The sequence below is a fragment of the Vipera ursinii genome (assembly GCF_947247035.1).
Source record: "Vipera ursinii genome assembly, chromosome: 2".
In the NCBI taxonomy this organism is placed as follows: Eukaryota; Metazoa; Chordata; class Lepidosauria; order Squamata; family Viperidae; genus Vipera; species Vipera ursinii.
In genome coordinates this window covers 133,704,300-133,724,682 of record NC_139513.1, presented here as the reverse complement: position 1 = coordinate 133,724,682, position 20,383 = coordinate 133,704,300, and the positions used below count along the sequence as shown (strand labels likewise).

The 20,383-nt window shown below is 39.9% G+C and overlaps 1 protein-coding gene across 1 annotated transcript in view; it reads right to left on the bottom strand.

Annotated features, from left to right (window-relative positions):
- Positions 1 to 20,383, bottom strand: part of RGS9 (regulator of G protein signaling 9) — a 69,904-nt gene that overhangs the window by 12,064 nt on the left and 37,457 nt on the right. Inside the window, exons 7-12 of the mRNA XM_083353193.1 lie at positions 18,293 to 18,369; positions 17,063 to 17,144; positions 13,790 to 13,852; positions 8,245 to 8,274; positions 6,021 to 6,082; positions 1,479 to 1,592 (exon numbers count right to left, since the gene is read on the bottom strand). Of these exons, the coding sequence (XP_083209319.1) occupies positions 1,479 to 1,592; positions 6,021 to 6,082; positions 8,245 to 8,274; positions 13,790 to 13,852; positions 17,063 to 17,144; positions 18,293 to 18,369 (428 nt within the window). The remainder of the gene's footprint in view (positions 1 to 1,478; positions 1,593 to 6,020; positions 6,083 to 8,244; positions 8,275 to 13,789; positions 13,853 to 17,062; positions 17,145 to 18,292; positions 18,370 to 20,383) is intronic.

Below are 20,383 nucleotides of genomic sequence, written 5' to 3'. Positions count from 1 at the left end.
TTCTTCACTTTGTCATTTTTTTATTTTTCTACTATAGATAAAGCATGGATCCAAATTACATTTTGGAGAATGCACACTGCAGACAGATGGATTAAATTTTGTGGCGGCATCTGCAATGTGGATTGACAAGATCTTCCCACAGATAAGCATTAAAATCACCCATTCTAAATTATAATGTAAATTTAGAGTTTACATTTGTCAGAATGCTTATTCAACTAAGAAATGTCTCCTCTCCTTTCCAAAGGTGCAGCCACAGTTGACAAAACAGAAAAATAGAAAGAAAGATTTCACTAGGTTTCAAAAAGTGATAACTGGCTACTTCTATAGCACCAACTATTCTATTTTGCCCATTTTTTTTCTTACCTTCTGCTTGCTAAAGCAGGCAGAAAAACAGGAAAACATTATATGAAGGAAAGAAGCACAACAGCGCCTTCTTGCTTTGCCTGAACACTAAAGCAGGAATGTCTCTAGATAAAATAATGTAACTTCTCCTGCCTCCACCTTAGTAAGCAAGAAGAGGTAAAAGGTAAAGGTGGCCCTGTCCAGTTGTGTCCAACTCTAGGGCACGGTGCTCATCTCTGTTTCTTGGCCGAGGGAGCCGGCATTGTCCGAAAACAATTTCCATGGTTCATGTGGTTATAGGCCAAAGGCACACATAGAAATTTATAAACCGAAAGTTGCTCTGATACTGTTCTGTACCAGCCTGCTACCGGCCCTGCAGCAAAAGCAGGGACAACCCCTTTACAAACGGCAAGAGGCTGGAATAAAGCCTGCCAAATTTATTAACATAAAACAGAGCAAGACAAGACACCAACCATGAAACAGGAGCTATGAAACAGGAACTATCCAAGCGGTTGCCTTCAGCAAACCAGCCCTCCCACACATTCCCCTTAAATACAGTTCAGGGCGTGGCCTCTCTCTGCCTCCTTCCAAGGTGCCCCATTGCCTTCCTCTGTTTACTCCTGATTGACTGCCTCCTGCGTCGGGCGTCCTTGAACAGGGCCAGCTGTGGGTCATCTTCATCCACGCTGTCAGGCTCACACAGCTGGGTCTCCGTCGTGACCAGGTGGGAGGGGCCCGGCTGAGGGCTCTGTGGAGCCTCAAGGCCATCATCAGCAAGCTCTTCAACACCCCCCTGCTCCTCCTCTGAGTCGTCCGACCCAACTGCCGAACCCACAGGCTGACCCTGAATCACAACAGATACTAAAATCGGACTGGAGGACATCCAGAGTTCCTTCCAACTCTATTATTCTGTTCTGTTATTCTTTCTATGATTGCGTGTATCCATCCCATCAAGCCCAAAGAAAGTCTGGATTGTTATAGGATCTCCTGCTATGGGCTGGGGGTTGAACTAGAAGACCTCCAAAATCTCTTCCAACCCTATTATTCTATGTTCTAAAACTAAAAGAAAAGGAAAAAAACGGAAAAGCAAGTAAGAGTCGATGTATGTTAGGAGCTGAAATAAATGCAATACGTACAGTTTTGCATTGAGTTCCCAAAAATCCACATCATCAGAAACCCAAGGGTTGCTGGGCAGGCATCCTGAGATTATAGGGTCATTGGAGCTGAACTGTTCACAGTACTTCACTATTCTGAGACAAAAAACAGGGAAACATCTACATGCAGTTATTAGTCCAGAATAAATAGATGAATTAACGTTATTCACATTTCCAATGACATCCCAGCCAGGAGAACATTTCACTGTTGATATGATGCAATCAGTAACACTTGCAGTTTCCTGGCTAGCGTTATTATTGATGTGCCAGTGATATCGTTCTTGTGCTCTTGGGTTTTAAGAGATATGGGGGATCTCTGAGAAACTAGCTTCCAAGGTCTAATTATACTGCACTTGAGTCTCTGCAGGTAACAGCACTTAGCCAACCTTATCTGGACTCAGAATTTAGACACATTTGGGCCTGATTGCTATTTGGATGGGAGACATTTCAAGACACTACAAGACTGTCCCACTTCAGAATGCTACAATGGAGAAGATGTTTGAATGCATGCCCAAACATCAAAATACCAGCCATAGAAAGTTTGCATGATATGAAGAAAAAAAATCTATCTTAATTTTATCCCAGATACAGCAATTCTCTATCTGGAGGATTTTTGTTTTGGCACAGGAAGTAATTCGAACATGGGATCCCTTACGCGCTGTTTGAAGACTAAGAACTGATTACATCAAATATTTTTTTCTAAACAAGTTCATTGAGGATTGAACCGTTGATATTGGGTTTCTATTGGCAAATGCTTGGGCTGGCAGATATTGAAGTCCACCTTACATTTTTAAGACAGTCAAAAACCTGGCTAGAATTCTGACGTTGATATGCTGTAGTTCAGGAATGCAGCTGGGATTTTCTATAAATCCTCCAAAGTACCTTCCAGCAATACTTGCTTATAGAAGCAACAAACTCTAGCTTTGGTTTTTTTGCAACTCTATGGTAATTTCCTGCTTATAGATGTTTCAGATGAAAATGATTATATCCACAGTAGTGCATATAAACTGCTTATGCCCATAACTCCTGGGGCTGCAAGGTTACATCATAAAGAAGAAATAACAATTAGTTTAGGAAATAATATGCAATAAATTCAGAACAGCTCCTTCCCACGGAGCTTAGGACTGCCCCCGACCTTCGCTCATTTCGCAGGGACTTGAAAATCTGGTTTTTTGAGCTGTCTGGCCCAGACTGAGGGGTTTTAATTATTTATTAATGGGGTTTTAGTTTAAATTCAGGGACTTAATTTAATCTTAGTTTTAATTGATTTTAACTTTGTATGTTATGTATTTTTAATTTTTCCCTGTAAACCGCCCTGAGTCCTAGGGGAATAATTTAATTTAATTTTTTAATTTAATAATTTGATTTCTATACCGCCCTTCTCCCGAAGGACTCAGGGCGGTGAACAGGGCAATACACAATAAAAATCAGATACAAAAATTTAAAAACCATTAAAAAACCATTAAACATCATGCCCATAAAATCAATACATATTAAGTTAAAAACTAATTTTAAAAACCCAACCCCATCCCGTCAGACCAGGCCAGCTTGTTCGTAAAAGAATGTTTTAAGATCGTGCCGGAAGGAGCGAAGGTCGGGGGCCGTCCGGAGCTCAACCGGTAAGCTGTTCCAAAGGTCTGGCGCGCCCACAGAGAACGCTCTCCCCCTGGGGGTCACCAATCGGCATTCTTTGATCGGCGGCACCCTGAGGAGGCCCTCTCTGTGGGAGCGCACTGGACGGAGGGAAGTTGACGCCGGTCGCAGGTGTTGCCGTAGGTAATAGGGAGGTATACAAATTTAAATAATAATAATAATTAATAATAATAATAATAATAATGTCCCTCTCAGCGTACCACAATTCAGAAACAGAATGAAATATGCTGAAGTTACAGAAAAAAAATAAACAGTACAAGTATTTTCAGGTATTGCTCCTAGCACAATTAATCAGGAAAATACATTTATAGATTTTTTTAAAATGCCCAACATTTGATGTGTTAAAAGAATAATAATTGTGGCTTTAAACAAATGTATGACTCAGAATCTTAGATCATAGCAGAAATGAGAAATTGATCACTAAGAATTCATATACAGATATAACAAGCAAACACAACCCTTTTGAACAGAGCAACATTTAAACTTGGTCCTTTTAAAACAGAAAGTTCACAGGCACATTTGGAAAATATCCTAATTGCTCTAAAATGGATTATTATCGTATAACATTATTCGATAACTATTTCTTTCAACAGGTAGGTGGATTGGAAATGATGCGTTATGAGTCAGAAGAACAAGCAAATAATGAAAATTTCAGTAGTGTGCATGGTTTATTTTTCAGCGATAGGTTTAGTTAAGATTTCCTCCCTCTCAGAAAAAGGGACTCTGAATGTCCATGAAGCGACGCTGCCCTGGAAAAACTAGAAAACTTCAACTACATCTCAATCTTTTTAAGTAGCTTTATGATGCACTCCCCACAAACTGGCAACTGAAAGTATGGAACTGAAGTTCCTGTTCAGAAGTCTAATTGCAGACAGCATGACTGTCCTGCTTATTAAAAATCCCAAGGAGCATCGCACAAGGTTACAACTATACATTTGTGGATGCTGGGAAACGTGGGAAGGAAACTTGTGAAGAGAAGGAGGAATGCAGTGCTTTTTTTGTAAAAGAGAAAGGTGCTGGATCTCACACGTCATACAACCCGCCTTGCCTACCCTACAAGGTTCCATCCAAAAAAGGTGCCGGAACTCCATTCTGAGCGTTCTATGAGAAAAAAAAGCCCTGGAGGAATGTATACATTTGTGTCAAAGATGCACCACTTAGAAGCTTGTTTGGATCAAGATGTCCAAAACATGACTTGCGCCCTCATCATCTCACATTACTGCCACACGTTTTAGATGGGGTTACCCTCAGTACTGATTCAGAAACTGTGGCTGGTCCTGACTGTTGACAAAGGAGAGAGTCCCAAAGATGGTTTTTCAAAAGGCAACTGGACTTTCTTGTTTTTCCTTGAAGATGTTTCACTTCTCATCCAAGAAGCATCCTCAGTTCCGGCTGAATGCTGGGGAATGGAAGGATTTACTGGTAACGGTGTTCAAAGCCCTCCATGGCATGGGGCCGGAGTACCTTAGGGAACATCTGCTGCCGGCATCAAGCTCCCTGCGCCCTGTGCGTTCCCACAGAGAGGGCCTCCTCAGGGTGCCACCGATCAGAGAATGTCGATTGGTGGCCCCCAGGGGGAGATCCTTCTCTGTGGGCGCTCCGGAGCTGTGGAATCAGCTACCGGTAGAGCTCCGGATGGCGCCCGATCTTCGCTCCTTTCGTCGCGATCTCAAGACGTTTCTGTTTGTACAAGCCGGCCTAGCCTGATGGGGATTGGTGGGGTTGTTTTATTTTTGGTGTCTTAATTTTATCTTGGGGTTTTTAGAATTTTATTCCAATTGTTTTAACTTGGGCAATCATTTAATCTCTTTTTAATGTTTGTATTTAGTATTTTATTCTGCCCTGTGAACCGCCCTGAGTCCTCAGGGAGAAGGGCGGTATATAAATATTATTAAATTAAATTAAATTAAATTAAATATTCCTTGCAGTTATCTGGCTGTTAGCACCATGAAGGTGGACCATTAGCTCTCTGAGAGTCATGGAGAGAGGTTTAGCAATTGACAGCTATGTTGAAGTTGCTACATTAGTTAACTATAAACCTCCAGATTGAATTCTGTCCCAATTTTAAAGTCTTACCTGCGCGCTTCTTTCTGAGAGTGTCTACTTCAAGTCCCCAACTGAGTGAGGTCAAAGGGGTGGGTTGAGGCCCCCATGCTATAGATCACCTTGCCTCCTGAAGTAAGGACAGCCCACCCATCCTCAGGTTAACTTTCACAAAACAACACAATCCTTCATATTGTAGGCTCTGGGGAAAACAGTAGACCTGCATCTTTTATTTTTACGTATTGGTTTCTAATATTGATTTTAGTATACAATCCATCCTAAATCATGAGAAGTTGTATAAAAGTTGTATAAAAAGGATGAGATGGATGGATGATGAGACAGGGTATGTGTGCATGTGAGGTAAGAATATAAAATGTGTTTGTAACTAACGGACATAGAGAAAGGGAGAAAAGGAGGAAAAGACTATCTGAAAATGAAAGATGGAAACTTATGCAGTTCTCACTCAGTTATGTCCACTAATACTAGTGTGGCTTTCTTAAACAGTCACTTTTCATCAATGAATACATACATCTGTTCCTTTGGGGATTCTTAAAAAAAAACCCTCCTCTGAATGAAGCTTAAGTATCATAGCAAACCTTTTCTAGCTTTAAAAAGACAATTTCTGGCTAAATCTCTTCATCAAAAGTATTGGTTAAAAGCAGTGGTGGGATTCAGCCAGTTTGCACCACTTCGACAGAACCGGTAGCTAATTTTTTGTTGCCCAGGCCCAAAATGGACTTTCAGAAGCGGCATCCACACAAAAACCCGGTTGTTCACATATTTGAATCCCATCACTGGTTAAAAGACATACAAAATGTCAGTGCTTACCCTCCCAGAGAGACAGATGACTTTGTTGCAGTCTTCATGAGGGCCTGTTGGAGGTACATGATCTGTAAAGGCAGATATATTGTATATGTTAGCAGAACAGCAGATAATTGACTTCAAGCTTTATTCACTAAGAAATTATTGTTCCATAACATTGTGTGACCCACTCTTGCAAGAAATGGATACCCAGCAGGCAGATTCCTGAATTGTAGTTTAAGTCTTGATGAATTTTATTGTCTAGGAAAGAAGAGAAATAAACTAAAGAGATATTTTATTACAAGCTCGTTTCCATCACCTGCTATCCCTGGCCCATATTATTCCTACAAAGACTACAATTTAAAAGACAGAGAAACAAGAATGGCCCTAAAAGCAATGCAAGGATTAGACAAGGGTATAGTCTACTTGGAGGCACAACAAAAAGATTAACTTAAGCCTCACATGTGGAGGGACCAATTCAAAAGACACTTCAGTTTTGAAATGATTGCAATGACAAATAATAGTGCACTGATGTGAGTGAGAAGGAAGGATGGGGCTTAGGTAAACATTCAGCCCTCAGCCATTTTGGTATATTACATAGATCAAATGACTTTGTGTAAATGATATAGCATAAATGCACTCAATGTAATCATTTGAAAATTGGGGGTCAAAAGAAAAAAGTCAAAGGATTAGTTTTACTGTCAGGCAGAATACAGGCAGTCCTCAGCTTACAACCATTTGTTTAGTGACCATTTGAAATTACAATAGCTCTGAAAAAAGTGACTTATGAGTGTTTTTCACACTTACAACTTATGATCACATGATCAAAATTTGGACACTTGGTAAATGGCTAGTGTTTATGACATTTGCAGTGTCGCGGTGGTCGTGTGATCCCCTTTTGTGACCTGATGGGGAAGCCACTTAACAACTATTACTAACTTACTTGTAGTGATTCACTTAACAACGGTGGCAATAAAGGTCACAAAATGGGGCAAAACTCACTTAACCACAGCCTTGCTTAGCAATGGGAATTTTGGACTCAGCTGTTCTTGTAAGTCAAGGGCTACCTCTAAAGTGATTAATAAGAACCAAATGTGGGCATCTGTAGAATATGTGTGCAGAGTATGAAAAGAGCACCATCCTATCATGATGCAAATACTGTAGTGTATCTTACATACTTGTGCAGGCATTGCTACACAAAGAGTTAACAGTACGTTTTGTAACATGGTGTCACCATGTGTGTGTGTGTGTGTGTGTAGGGAGTTAAGGCGATGACCTTGGAGAAACGAGGCAGAGGTGATGTTTGCAAAAATATGCTTTAAGCCCAGGAAGCATAAGAATGAATTCAGTCAGGCTTTCAAGATTCTGTTAACACAGTTTATCCCGAAGAGGCAGAGTTCCAGTCAGATTTGTGGAATCTCTTTCCTGACCTGGACTGTCTGAAAAAGCTGAACAGTTTGTCATCACTCTGATGTCATCACAGTTTTCTATGGATGCCCACAGAAGCTAGTAACCAATTATTAAATGATGGCCAGAGATGGAATTGGAATATTCTACCTTAGGCCATATCATCTCTTAAGCCATTCTGAATAGTTGCAAGGGAGGAAGCCCTAACTGGAGGAAGATCCCAGGACAGCAGTACAGATAGTCCTCGATTTATGACTGGTCATTTTGCAACTGTTTGGATTTCCGACAGATCTACCTGGGTGTCACTTAGCGACCTAGATTCAAAGTTCTGACCTTTATCCTCCTGTGGTCATGTGACCAAACTTCAGGCACTAAGCAACCGGGCTGCATTTATAGCTGTTTGATACAGTATCCCATGGTCATGTGACTGCTTTTATGACAGCTTTGCTGAAAACCAACATTTACTTCCAGTTTTTCAGCAAACCAGTGCCCAGAATGAACCATTGGTTCATTTAACAACTGTTATTGTTATTTGCTTAACAATCACCGTAAAAAGATCACAAAATTGACCCACTTTACATCCGTGATGAGTTATGACTACGATGGACAGGTTCCATTACATTCATAATACGAGGAATACCTGTATTCAGTCTGTCTAAAAATGGAATTTGGGGGATACAGATTTTTTAAAAAAGCAAAAAGACTCCCAAGATTTTAACATGCTCAAAAGGTGATTCTTGACAATCTCTGGTTCGCTAAATAAGATTTTTACATGTGCTATAAACTAAATACTCATGCAGATTATAATTAACAATATTCATTACAACAAATTACAATGAATTACCTCTGTCCTATATACATTAATAGTTTTTTTCTGTAAAACAAAGAAACACTGCATTGAAAAGAGTATCACAGTCTGTTTGACAACTAAAACATTTAGATTGGCAACAATCCACTTCATCTAACAAAATGTGAAGAAATTCCCTGGACTGAATGATTTTACTAAGTCTTATTTAATAGCTAGTAATGCCTGTTTCTTCTCAGCTTGTATGTGTGTACATACACACACTCATACACAAAGCATTTCTCAGTCACAGGCCTTTCCAAAAGGCCACTGCAGCCGAGAACCGAGCTATGGATTCAGTCCATAGCTCGGTTCTGGAAGACCTCTGCAGCTGAGAACTGAACTATGGATTGAATCCATAGCTCAGCACTCAGCTGCAGAGGCCTTACGGAAAGGCCTGACTGCGAAATGCAGGCTGGAATGGAGCTGCAGAATGAAGGGGCTCCTTCTGTCGCAAAATAAGTGGGCCGGCTGGGCGGGGCTGTCGGTGCAGGAGGTGAGTATAAAAGACATCCCCTGAAAATAAGACCTGATGCCTCTTCTGGAGGCAAAAAAAAGACCTGGTCTTATTTTTAGGGAAACACAGGTATATATACCTGTATGCATTTAATTACAGATCTATTGTAATGGAGCTAAAGTAGACTCATTTAGGACGCACAAATTAGATTGATTGACTTTAGTGAAAAGCAACAGGAAACAATATATTGCAACATATAAACATTGGAAATTAAAAAATATCCACTGTGGTTATGCTATGATTTAAATAGCTCCGATGATGTTATATGACATCCACCAGCCAAGCCAGGGACTGAAGGCTAGAAATTATCTGGAGGCTGTTTGTACTTGCAGTTTCCTTTGAAGTATCATGCATGACTTTGTTTGAAATAAGATGATGGAAAGGGAAGGCACAGACTTTCAGGAAAAACCCTAAGTTTTGTAGAGCTCCTTATGGTTCTATGAGTCTCATTCAAACACTCATTAGATCACATTTGGCAAACACACATAAAAGTTATTAGAGGCACGCAAATGTACAGCATAAGGTCTGGATACTAATTTCCTTTCCTTTATTGTTTCAAAATCGTTTTACAAGAGGATGCATTTCAGATAGAAGGGCAATTGGGGGGGAAGGCCCCAAGTAAACTTCCTCACTTTTTTGCCAGTTTTACACCAAAATTTCCCTTTCTTTTCTTTTCTTTTCTTTTTTTCATGGGATTCAAATGCATCTCTTCTTTTAAGGAGAGGTAATTTTTCACAGGCTAATACCACAAGATGATTCTGGGCCAGTCATTCTCTCTCTGCCTTGCCTACCTTGCAGAGTGCTAAAGGTTGACTCAGCCTTCCATCCTTCTGAGGTAGGTAAAATGAGGACCCAGATTGTTGGGGGCAATAAGCTGACTTTGTAATAATGCCGCTTGGGGGTGTGTGAAAGCCCTAATAAGCAGGCATATACATAGAATGAAGGCTACTGCTAAGCTTGTAAGCCGCCCTGAGTCTTCGGAGAAGGGCGGGATATAAATGGAATTAAAATAATAAAAAATAAAAAATTAAAATAATGGGCATAAAATGCGGGTGTATGTCACCTTGAATTCTCAGAGACAATAAATAAGTCCAATCTATAAAAGGTCACTTAGTACCATGAATAACTTAGTCATAGTGAGGTTTACTTAACTCAATATGATCTTGGTATTGCTGGATACTATAGTATTCATATACTATCAATAGAATTATATGTATATATTGTATTTTGCTCAGAAATCCCAGCTCTAAAGGTCCGAGCACTTTTTATCAGAAAAGTGCCACTGAAGGAAAATTTAATTCCAGTTACCCAATGTTGCAGACCCAATTGAAATCTGGGCCACCAGTGGTTGGTTTTAAACTCTGAATGGCATCTAAGCACAAGCCCTCCTGAAATCTTGTTATACTCATGTATTGGCCTTCTCTGTGGGCGCCCCGGCTTTATGGAAACAACTGCCGGTTGAGCTCCGGATGGCACCGGATCTTCGCTCCTTCCGGCGCGGGTTAAAGACCCATCTAATTGAACAAGCTGGCCTGGCCTGATGGGGGAATGTTAGGGTTTTAATGGGTTTTATATTTTGATTGTTTTAATTGGGCAATTATTTAATCCTTTTTTTAACTTTTGTATTTCTATTTATATGCCCTGTTCACCGCCCTGAGTCCTTCAGGAGAAGGGCGGTATAAAAATTCAATAAATAAATAAATAAATAAATAAATAAATAAATAAATAAATAAATAAATAAATAAATAAATTGTTAGAATCAAATGTTGCTTCGTGCTACTATACTGAAAATATTTAAGACATTTACATCCCATTTTTTCTTAGAAATGAGAAAATAGCAAACAGAGGTACTAATCTTTGCAATTGAACCCTATAGATTAGTATTGCCTCTATCAAATGTGAAAGTACAAATAGCACTTCAGAAAAATTCTGTTATACAAGAAACAAGCTTTAAGAAAATACAGGTGAATTTGGGATACATTTGCTTATTTGATATCTATTTTATTTTTGTAGATACTATTAGGTACTATTTTATTATTGTAGATAATGCATTATAGAATAGTATGATAAATCTGAGGCAAGTCAGTTTAAAAAATAAGAAAACAATATCACAATTAACCACGAAGGTTTCATTGGAAGTTATTTTTTTCTTGCCAATTTTAAGAGTCACTTCTCAGACAGTTAACGATTTCAGGAACAGCTTTGTAAACAAACACCAGCAAGTTTATCCTTTATCAATAAAAAGATCCACCTTTTTTGCTTGTATACAGAAAAGCCGCTAGAAGAAAAAGACAAAAGTCTCTGCCCTCATGTCTTAGGAAAATGAATCGGTTTAGAGGGAAATAATTAAGTTGTTGAAATTTCTGTAATCGATCTATCTCTTTCACTTCAATAAATCTTTTTAAGACTACTGATTCATGCTTGGAAAAGGATTTCTTTGGTATGAGTCAACTGTTCAAGAGCCACATATCAATAAGGATATAAACAAAAGGAAGTCTAAAGATGCACAAGTCAAAACTGGCAAGTCTTTCAGGAAAGCCTGCCTGATGGTTCCTGTCAATTATCTTGAGGCTGTGTCACTGTATAATGGCTGCTGGGAAAATCTGTCTCCAAAAGAATAGGAAACTGTTCACTCATACTCAAGACAATAAAACGGTGTGGCAGGATGGACACTACATCTGGCTTGCTTATGTAACCTATTTAATTTGTTAGGGCAGTTTCTTATCCCACTGGACAGTCTGCAATTACAATGAAATCCCAAGTGAGTTCCAGCCCATCAGCAAAGACAATAAGGGGACTAATTAAAAAAAGCTTACAGTTGTAAACAAATGTTTATAAAGCAGCTGAATTAAAGTAGATCCAACCCTCATTCCAGTTGATTTTCATTTCCCAGGCTTAAATATATAGCAGTGGATAAGGAGGAATAGGATGAGATTCATCTTGAAACGACAGCACATTAGTCTTTTATAGGACAAGCAACCAAGAGAACGAAGATCATATACATCAGAGAAAAACAAACTAGAGAGAGAGAGAAAAAACAAAAGATAGAAGGGAAAGGTTAATTAACTATTTCCTACATAATTTCTATATTTTCATGTTTATCTTTTATCTATCTAATTTTTTTTCAAGAAAAAGCAAAAAGCACATACTTTTCATACATTCGGTACTTACTGAATCAAAGTTATATTTCCTATTTTAAACTGCAATCACCCCTCTGTTTTCTACCAGTTTTTTCATCATCGCATTACCGTATTAGTTTATTCTTCATTTAGAATTCGTCTAAATGCAATCACTGATTTCAGGTTGTTGAACTTTCTGTTATTCCCTGCATACTTAGAACTGACAGTTGAGCATAGCAAAACTCCCAATGACCAAAACTGAATCCAAAAGTTTACAAGACGTTTGCAGCTTTTTGAGTCACTGTGCAGTGATGACTGGAATAAAAAAGAGTTCTTCCCTACGAAGGGGAGCAGAGATGGTGAAAGGACCAAAAGCAGTGGGGAGGGGGGAGAAGTTGAAGGGAGAGTGTGGTGAAAATGATGCCACATGTATGTCCTAATGAATCCAGGGTTAAGATTCAGTGTGGCTTGCCTTGGTGACCTTTTTCCTTTCAAGATCCTTGGGCTGACAAGGAAGGTCTATCAACCACCTTCTCTTACAGCAGACATGTCAAACACAAGGCCCGGGGGCCAGATCCGGCCCGCGAAGGGGTTTCATGCGGCCCGCGAAGCCATCCTGGAAACAGTGAGGGAACGGCCCCCACTGCCTTGGCCCTGGCCCAGAGACCCTCCTTCTGCCAGAGACCCTCAGATCTGTCCCACTCCTGCCCAGGCCCCCATAGGCACCCTTGATGTGAACGATATAAAGCTGGCCATGCCCACCCAGTAGGCCTTACGCACTCTAGCCACACCCACCCAGTAGGCCACGCCCACCCAGGCCACACCCACCCAGCCCCCTGAAGGCAACCGTAATGCTGATGCGGCCCTCAATGAAATTGAGTTTGACACCCCTGTCTTACAGGGAAAAGCTAAGTTCTAAACTCTTGCACTTGTACAGTATGTCCTCCATGCCAACAAAGCCCACTTGCCACTGTGATTCCCTGCCTCTGAGAACTGCAGTGTAGTCAAGAGCTTGATTCACAAGAGAGGTCTGTTAGCCCTGCAAAGCATCTCATGAAAATAATGCAAGAATTGTCTTGAGGGGGGGGGGGTTTGGTTGGATGCAAACCAAGCATCATCCAAGCTTCACCTTCCACGAGAGTTCTGGTGACCTATTAATATCTCTTCAGCCGCCAAGATTTTCTATCTCTCTTATGTCTTCAATTGTCTTTGGAAAGCTCCATGATGGGACTGGCCTAGCCTGCTTAGCAGTATTATACAAATCAGATAGAGCTGAAATTAGGTACAAGCTTAGAAGGGCTTAATTCTCACAGAGCTCTGGATGCAGTCCAGATCAAACTAATAGAATTTCTGTTTCTTTAAAATCTATTATGCCTTATGAATGCATCCCATAGTGGAAAGAGAAGGAAGGAAAGAAGCAAGAAAGGAAGATAGAAAAAAAACTCAAAACCCTTTTGCAGAGAAAAAATATATATGCTAAAACCTTTGTTTACATCATGATCAATTTGCACGCATGTTTTGTTACCTTTGCTTACTTATTATTCCAAATTAAATGATGGTCTATAATGAGATCTCCCATCTATTTACATTTCAATTTTTGATAGTCATAGGAGAGCTTGCTGAGTTTTGGTGGAAAGTCAGATACTTTGAATAAAGGTATAAATGAAATCTAAAAAAATTTCATTTGATATGTTGGAACTATAATACCATAAAAAAGGGATCAACTAGTCTTCCTGATGAAGACTAATTCCTGCCATTCTTAAGGATCTTTTAAAAAATAAAAAGGCAACGCACTTATTCCATATACATATATAAATGTTCTATAGCTATATGTTACTGAACCCATTTGTGTAAGTTTACAAGACTATAAGACTATAATTAGAATGTCATTAAGGCTTACCTGGTTTACCTTATTTTCACAAGGATCTATCACTCGGTCCAACCCGTACTCAAGTGTATCTTGCAATCCAGGCTATAATATAGAGACAAAACAAAATGTAACAAAGGTGTATTTATGCCATATTATTTTTTTAAAATATTAATAGGTGTACAGGCAGTCCTTCACTTACAACCCTTCATTTAGTTCAAAATTACAACAGCATTGAAAAAGTGACTTAGGACCATTTTCCCCCCATCTCATCTTTGCGGCATCCCCATGGTCACGTGATCATAATTGAGACGCTTGCCAACTGACATGTATTTATGACGGTTGCAGTGTCCCAGGGTCATGTGAACACTTTTTGCACCCTTTTGACAAGCAAAGTCATTGGGGAAGCCAGATTCACTTAACACTTAACACTTAACGTGTTAGTAACTTAATAACTATAGTGATTCATTTAATAACTGTGGCAAGAAAGGTCATAAAACGGGGCAAAACGCAGTTGCAGTGTCCTGGGCCAAAATTCACTTAACAACTGTCTTGCTTAGCAACAGAAATTTTGAGCTCAATTGCGGTCGTAAATTGAGGAGTACTTGTAAAATAAATAAATAAAGCCACAGTAATAGATGGGCCATAAAAGATCCAGTAGCACATTTCTCTTTTCTATGTATCAATGCTGTGAAATGTATCCATTGCTGCATTAGGTAACTCCATAAACTGGAGCATTTTTCTAGCAAAATCTGGGCAAGGGAAGTTGACTCATAAAAAAGGAAAGCAAGCATTGCCCATTGGAGAAAGGAAGGCTTTGACATAATAAACAGATTGGTACTGCTATCACATCTGCTTTGAGCACAGCTGAGTTTGGATCTGCTATCTGACGTCTGCTGAAGTTGGGCCATCAATAATTAAACCTCAACCAGTGCTATCTTAAAAGGGGAGGGGAGGGGAGGGGAGGGGAGGGGGGGCGAGGAAAACAGTTCAAGAAAGAGAAAGATCCAAAAGTGAGCCTGACGTGATCAAAGGTGTTTCAGCAGGAAAGATGAACTGGGACCAAAGGGGCTGTTGCAGTGTGCAGACCTTATCTACAGATGGTACTTCCCCACCCCCTCCCCCAAGTCAAGCTCCAATTATAGCCTGACATTTGCTGGAGGCTTCTACTTTTCTGTCTGTTAACTGCTGGGCTCTCAGTGGCCATTTGCACTGTGTGCACAATTAAAAGTGGCTCTTTGATTATGATTTGGGATTAGGGAATGTAGCTCCTTGGCAAGCGTCGGAGTCTTACAACCTGCTGTGATCAGTGTAGTAACTGCTCAGGAAACAACCCCCAGCATCTGCCAGAGGCGCCTCCCAAAGACCAGAAGCAGTGCTGTTGTTGGGTGCCCAGCTTGATGTCTTTTTCCAACACGGAAAAGTTGCCAAAAACACCCTGCGGAGCAGCTGAAGGCATGGAAGATGAATGAAGGGAAATTAGATAATCAGGAGGCAGGGATTCCACAAACCTGCATTTAATTTTTGGGCTTTGGGCGATAACTTCAATTGGTTTCGAGTTGAGATTACAGTCGCAACCCTGTAGAAATAGGAATCAAACTACAGTAGCTTCGTTCATGGAATCAAATATAAACAATACAAACTTTTGCACAATGCGCAACTGCCAGAAGATGCAGGGATAACCCATGGCTGCTTCCTGGGCCCACTTGTCCCCTGCTTCCTTGTCTCTTTCTTCTCCCTTTTTTACTCCTGCAACAGACCCCAAACTGTATGCTCACAAAAAGGGAGGGAATTTAATAACTCACTGATGTCATGCCACAATTCCCCACACAAATGTTTAGCATTTATTATTTCTTGTTTATGTGTGAATGTACGCCTAGAACCACCAACTAGAGATAGTCCTCCACTTAAGACCACAATTGAGCACAAAGTTTCCATTGCTAAGCAAGACAGTTGTAAAGTGAGTTTTGCCCCATTTTACGACCTCACTTGCCACAGTTGTTAAATGAATCACCGCAGCTATTAAATTAGTAAATGGTTGCTAAGTGAATCTATCTTCCCCATTGATTTTTTTGCTTGTCAGAAAGTACCAAAAAGTGATCACATGACCCAGGGACTCTGCAACCATCATGCATACATGCTAGTTGGTTAGTCTGAACTTTGATCACATGGCCATGGGTATACCGCTAGGTCGTAAGTGTGAAAAACAGTCATAGGTTATTTTTTTCAGTGCTATTCAGTGAACGGCCACTAAAAATGATTGTAAGTCAAGGACTACCTTACATAGGATTTTGGGCTGCCTATGGCTTAAGATATAAAATACAGTACAGGTAGTCCTCAACGTATGACCACAGAAAGCTAAATTTCTGTTGCCAAGTGAGAAATTTGTTAAGTGAGTTTTGCCCCATTTTACAACTTTTCTTGCCATATTTATTAAGTGAATCACTGCAGCTGTTAGGGTAGTGACATAGCTGTTAAGTGAATCTGGCTTCTCCATTGACCTTACTTGTCGGAAGCATGAACCCAGGACACTACAACTATCACAAATGTGAGTCAGTTGTCAAGCATCCAAATGTAAATTACATGATCATGGGAATGGTGCAATGGTCATAAGTGTGAAAAATGGTCATAAGTCACTTTTTCAGTGCCATTGTAACTTCAAATGGTCACTAAATGAACTCTTGTAAGTTGAGGACCACCTGTATCATACATTGGCTGGCCATCTAAAATTCTGTTGGATAATTACTAATCCAACAGAATTTAAGATGGCAAGCCAATGTAGGAATACAGACCGATCACTTAGAAACCCATTCCAAGTGGAGGCTGTCTATTAGGTTTGATTCACTACTCAGGCCTTGTAATTTTCCAATCGTAGTTCCCATGTAGGGAGCAAAGGAAATAATTTCCATGCCAAAAGACTAAGGACACGACTTAAAATATATGGTGAAGAACATTAATGGAAGACTTAAAGACTCTAAATATCACATATATATCTGTTTCAGGAATAAAGAAAGCTAGCGATCCTTTTTGAAACAAGACCATCTATGTGTTGTGTTGCTGTGTAGATCATCATTTTATCTTTGGATTCAACCTGCCTTGACAATCAATGACTCATGAGGGAAAGTAATTCTCATTTTCAAAGTCATTTTAACACAAAAGAATGAAGTGTCCCATTGATTTAAATCTGGGAGGGAATATGCTTAGGGGCAAGACAGCATGCCTGTAATGTTGCCTCCAGTTATTACAGTACATTGTAATCATCTTGTGTTACAGCACAAACATATTTATTCAAAAGGTAAGTCTAGTCTTGCTTACAGGAGTCCGTTGCACCAGCCAGTAGGCTTTCTCTTGGTAATCCAAAGTATACCGGTCTTTTTTCGTTCGTTCCTTTCCTGCGCTGCAAATGCAAGAAGCCTTTTTTAAAAAATAAATCAAAACAGGAGACTATATTTTTTTTTCTTGGGATTATTTATGCACTCTAACAGGAAATAACAAACAGGGTATGGAATTTTCTTGCAGATCTTTAATACACACAATGGAGAAAAATCTGCCACTTCATTGTATAAATATTCCCTTTTTTGGATTCAGGGGTCATTCTTTGTATATTTCTTTCTAAATAGTAGAAATAGTCCATCCTTGAATAAGCTAAGAAGATGGTAAGTAAAATGCTTTCTTAAAAAAAAGAAAAAGAAAGAAAGAAATTACAATAAAGGAATTGTGTTATCTCCATTTTACGGCCAAGGGTCTAAGGCTGTGAGTTCTAAATTAAGATGAGATAAAGCAACCCCAAACTTTACTATCATATTATGAAATTGGCCACAGACAGTCACTAAAAAAAATTATCCTAAGACAGATATCTGTGTAAGCATCCCATTACCAGAGGAAAAAGGTAACATTTATGCCTCTCAAACAGACTATGCATGCCATGAATTTGGACATGGACAGACCATTGTCAATATATTTTATTTATGGGCAAAACTGCAAGTCCACTATTAATGATGAGGCTCAAAGCAAAGGCAGAGGCAGGTCAATTTTTGAATGACCCTTCTTAAAAGGAGGGAGAAGGTAAAATAAAATTGCTATTGAACACCTGCAGCTGTTTATTACTTATTCTTTTGCTCAAACAAAATGCAGGTAATCCTCGATTTATAACCACAATTGAGCCCAAAATTTCCACTGCTAAGCAAGACAGTTGTTAAGTGAGTTTTGGCCCATTTTATGACCTTTCTTGCCACCGTTGTTGAGTGAATCGCTGCAGTTGTTAAGTTAGTAATGACTTCCCTGTTGATTTTGCCTGTCAGAAGGTCACAAAAGGTGATCACATGACCCTGGGATACTACAACAGTCATAAATACACGCCAGTTGCCAAGCATCCAAATTTTGATCATGTGACCATGAGGCTATCACAACGGTCGTTAAGTGTGAAAAATTGATCATGTCACTTTTTCCCAGTGCTGTTGTAACTTCAGTCACCAAATGAATGGTTGTAAATCAAGGACTGCCTGCCCATCCCCATCCCCACCTTAGTTAAGAAATGTCTCCCACCTGTACTGTTCCTTGGCTTGCATAATAATGAAGTCCCATTTATGATTGAGGCGTTTGTTCAACGTGCTGTAATGTTCCTGGAAAAGAAACAGTGAGAGAGGAAGGCAAAGGCAAAGGCAACATTGTTATGCACTCACAACAAAGGACGTCATAAAGAGTGACAACACTGACTTTATGCACCAAGCATAAAACAAGCAAGGTGGATAACCTTTTTCAACAAAACTTCTTAACATTAATCGCAATGGCAATAGCAAAGTAGTCAGCACTTAAAAGGGATAAATATTTTGATGATGTTTCAAAATAATGCAAAGGAAAAGGTTGTGTATTTTATTCTACATAGGTATAAGATCACTTGTTGAAAAGAGATCCCAGGTGGAAGGTGGAATTAAAAATGCACTGGAGCATGAACAATACAATAACATTAAAACATATAACATATAGTATGGGTAGTCCTCAATTTACAAGCACGACTGGGCCCCCAAATTTCCATTGCTAAGCAAGATAGTTGTTAAATGAATTTTGTCCCATTTTACAACCTTTTTTGCCACTGTTGTTAAGTGAATCCCTGCAGTTGTTATGTGAATCTGGCTTCCCCACAGACTTTGCTTATCAAAAGGTCGCAAAAGGGATCGCATGACCACCCCCACCCCCAGGACACTGCAACTGACATAAATACATGCCAGTTGCCAAGCGTCCAAATTTTGATCACATGACCGTGGGGGATGCTGCAGCAGTTGTAACCGTGAAAAATGATCCCAAGTCACTTTTTCAGCACCGTTGTATCTTCAGACGGTCACTAAATGAAAGTTTGCAAGTCGAGGACCCCCTGTAAAGAATGCATAATGATGGTAAGAAGAGAAGTATGTACTTCAGACTGAAGCCTAAACAGCGTTTTGGAGCTGGAATGGACGTGTACCTTCCATCTCCTTAAGAAGCAGTGAAGCCAGGAAAATATGTTTGAGTTAAGGCACTGCCAGGACACTACGCCTGCTCAAAAACATCTTATTGTATCCTATCAGAACCTCCCTAACTCAAGGGCCCTCTTTCTTGCAATCATACAGTCTCTATGTGAGCCTAGGAAAAGAGCCAGCTCGGTAGCCACATTGTGCACACTGTTGAGATTAATCAATGCCAGTTCAAACTAGAATAAGACAGCACCCGTCTATGGTTGAGATCTGGCATGCACAAGCCAGTGGTTACAGGCCTGACCAGCATCAGTATATGTCAGAGGGTTGGGAGGAATGCTGTCTTTGCACTCTGGATTAAAATTCTGTCTCACCTGGAAACTAATTTGTGTGGGAGATGTCTGTGACAGTTTGTGTCTAGCGTTATTTATTGATTTGCTTGTTTATTCAATTTCTATAGTTGCTTACCTCAGTCAATGACTCTGGGTGGCTTACAATTCCAAAAGAAAAAAAAACTGTATAAAGGTAGTCCTTGACTTACAACAGTTCGTTTAGTGACCGTTCAAAGTTACAACGGCATTGAAAAAAGTGACTTAGGACCATTTTTCACACTTACGACTGTTGCAGAATTCCCATGATCAAAATTCAGACCCTTGATAACTTGACTCATATTTGTGACAGTTGGGCAGTGTCCCAGGGTCGTGTGGGCACCTTTGGTAATCTTCTGACAAGCAAAGTCAATGGGGAAGCTTAACAATTGTGTTACTAACTAAACAACTGCAGTAATTCACTTAACAATTGTGGCAAGGAAAGTCATAAAATGGGGCAAAATTCACTTATCAACTGTCTCACTTAGCAATAGAAATGTTGGGCTCCATAGTGGTCGTACGTCTGTACTGTTTAGTATATGAGGGGGTGTAGAAATTCTGACAGGCTTCCAAGATTCTATTATTATATCCTACACACTTCGGCTTTGAAACGGAGATGAGCACCGGCCCCTAGAGTTGGAAACGACTAGCACGTACGTGCGGGGGAACCTTTACCTTTACCTTTACAATAATAACATAGCATTCCTGTAATCCTTGGGGTGTCTATTTCCTAACCTGGCTTACCTCAAAGGACTGACATGGAAAGCAACTGGACTTTCTTGTTTTTTCTTTGAAGACATTTTGCTTCCCGCCCAAGA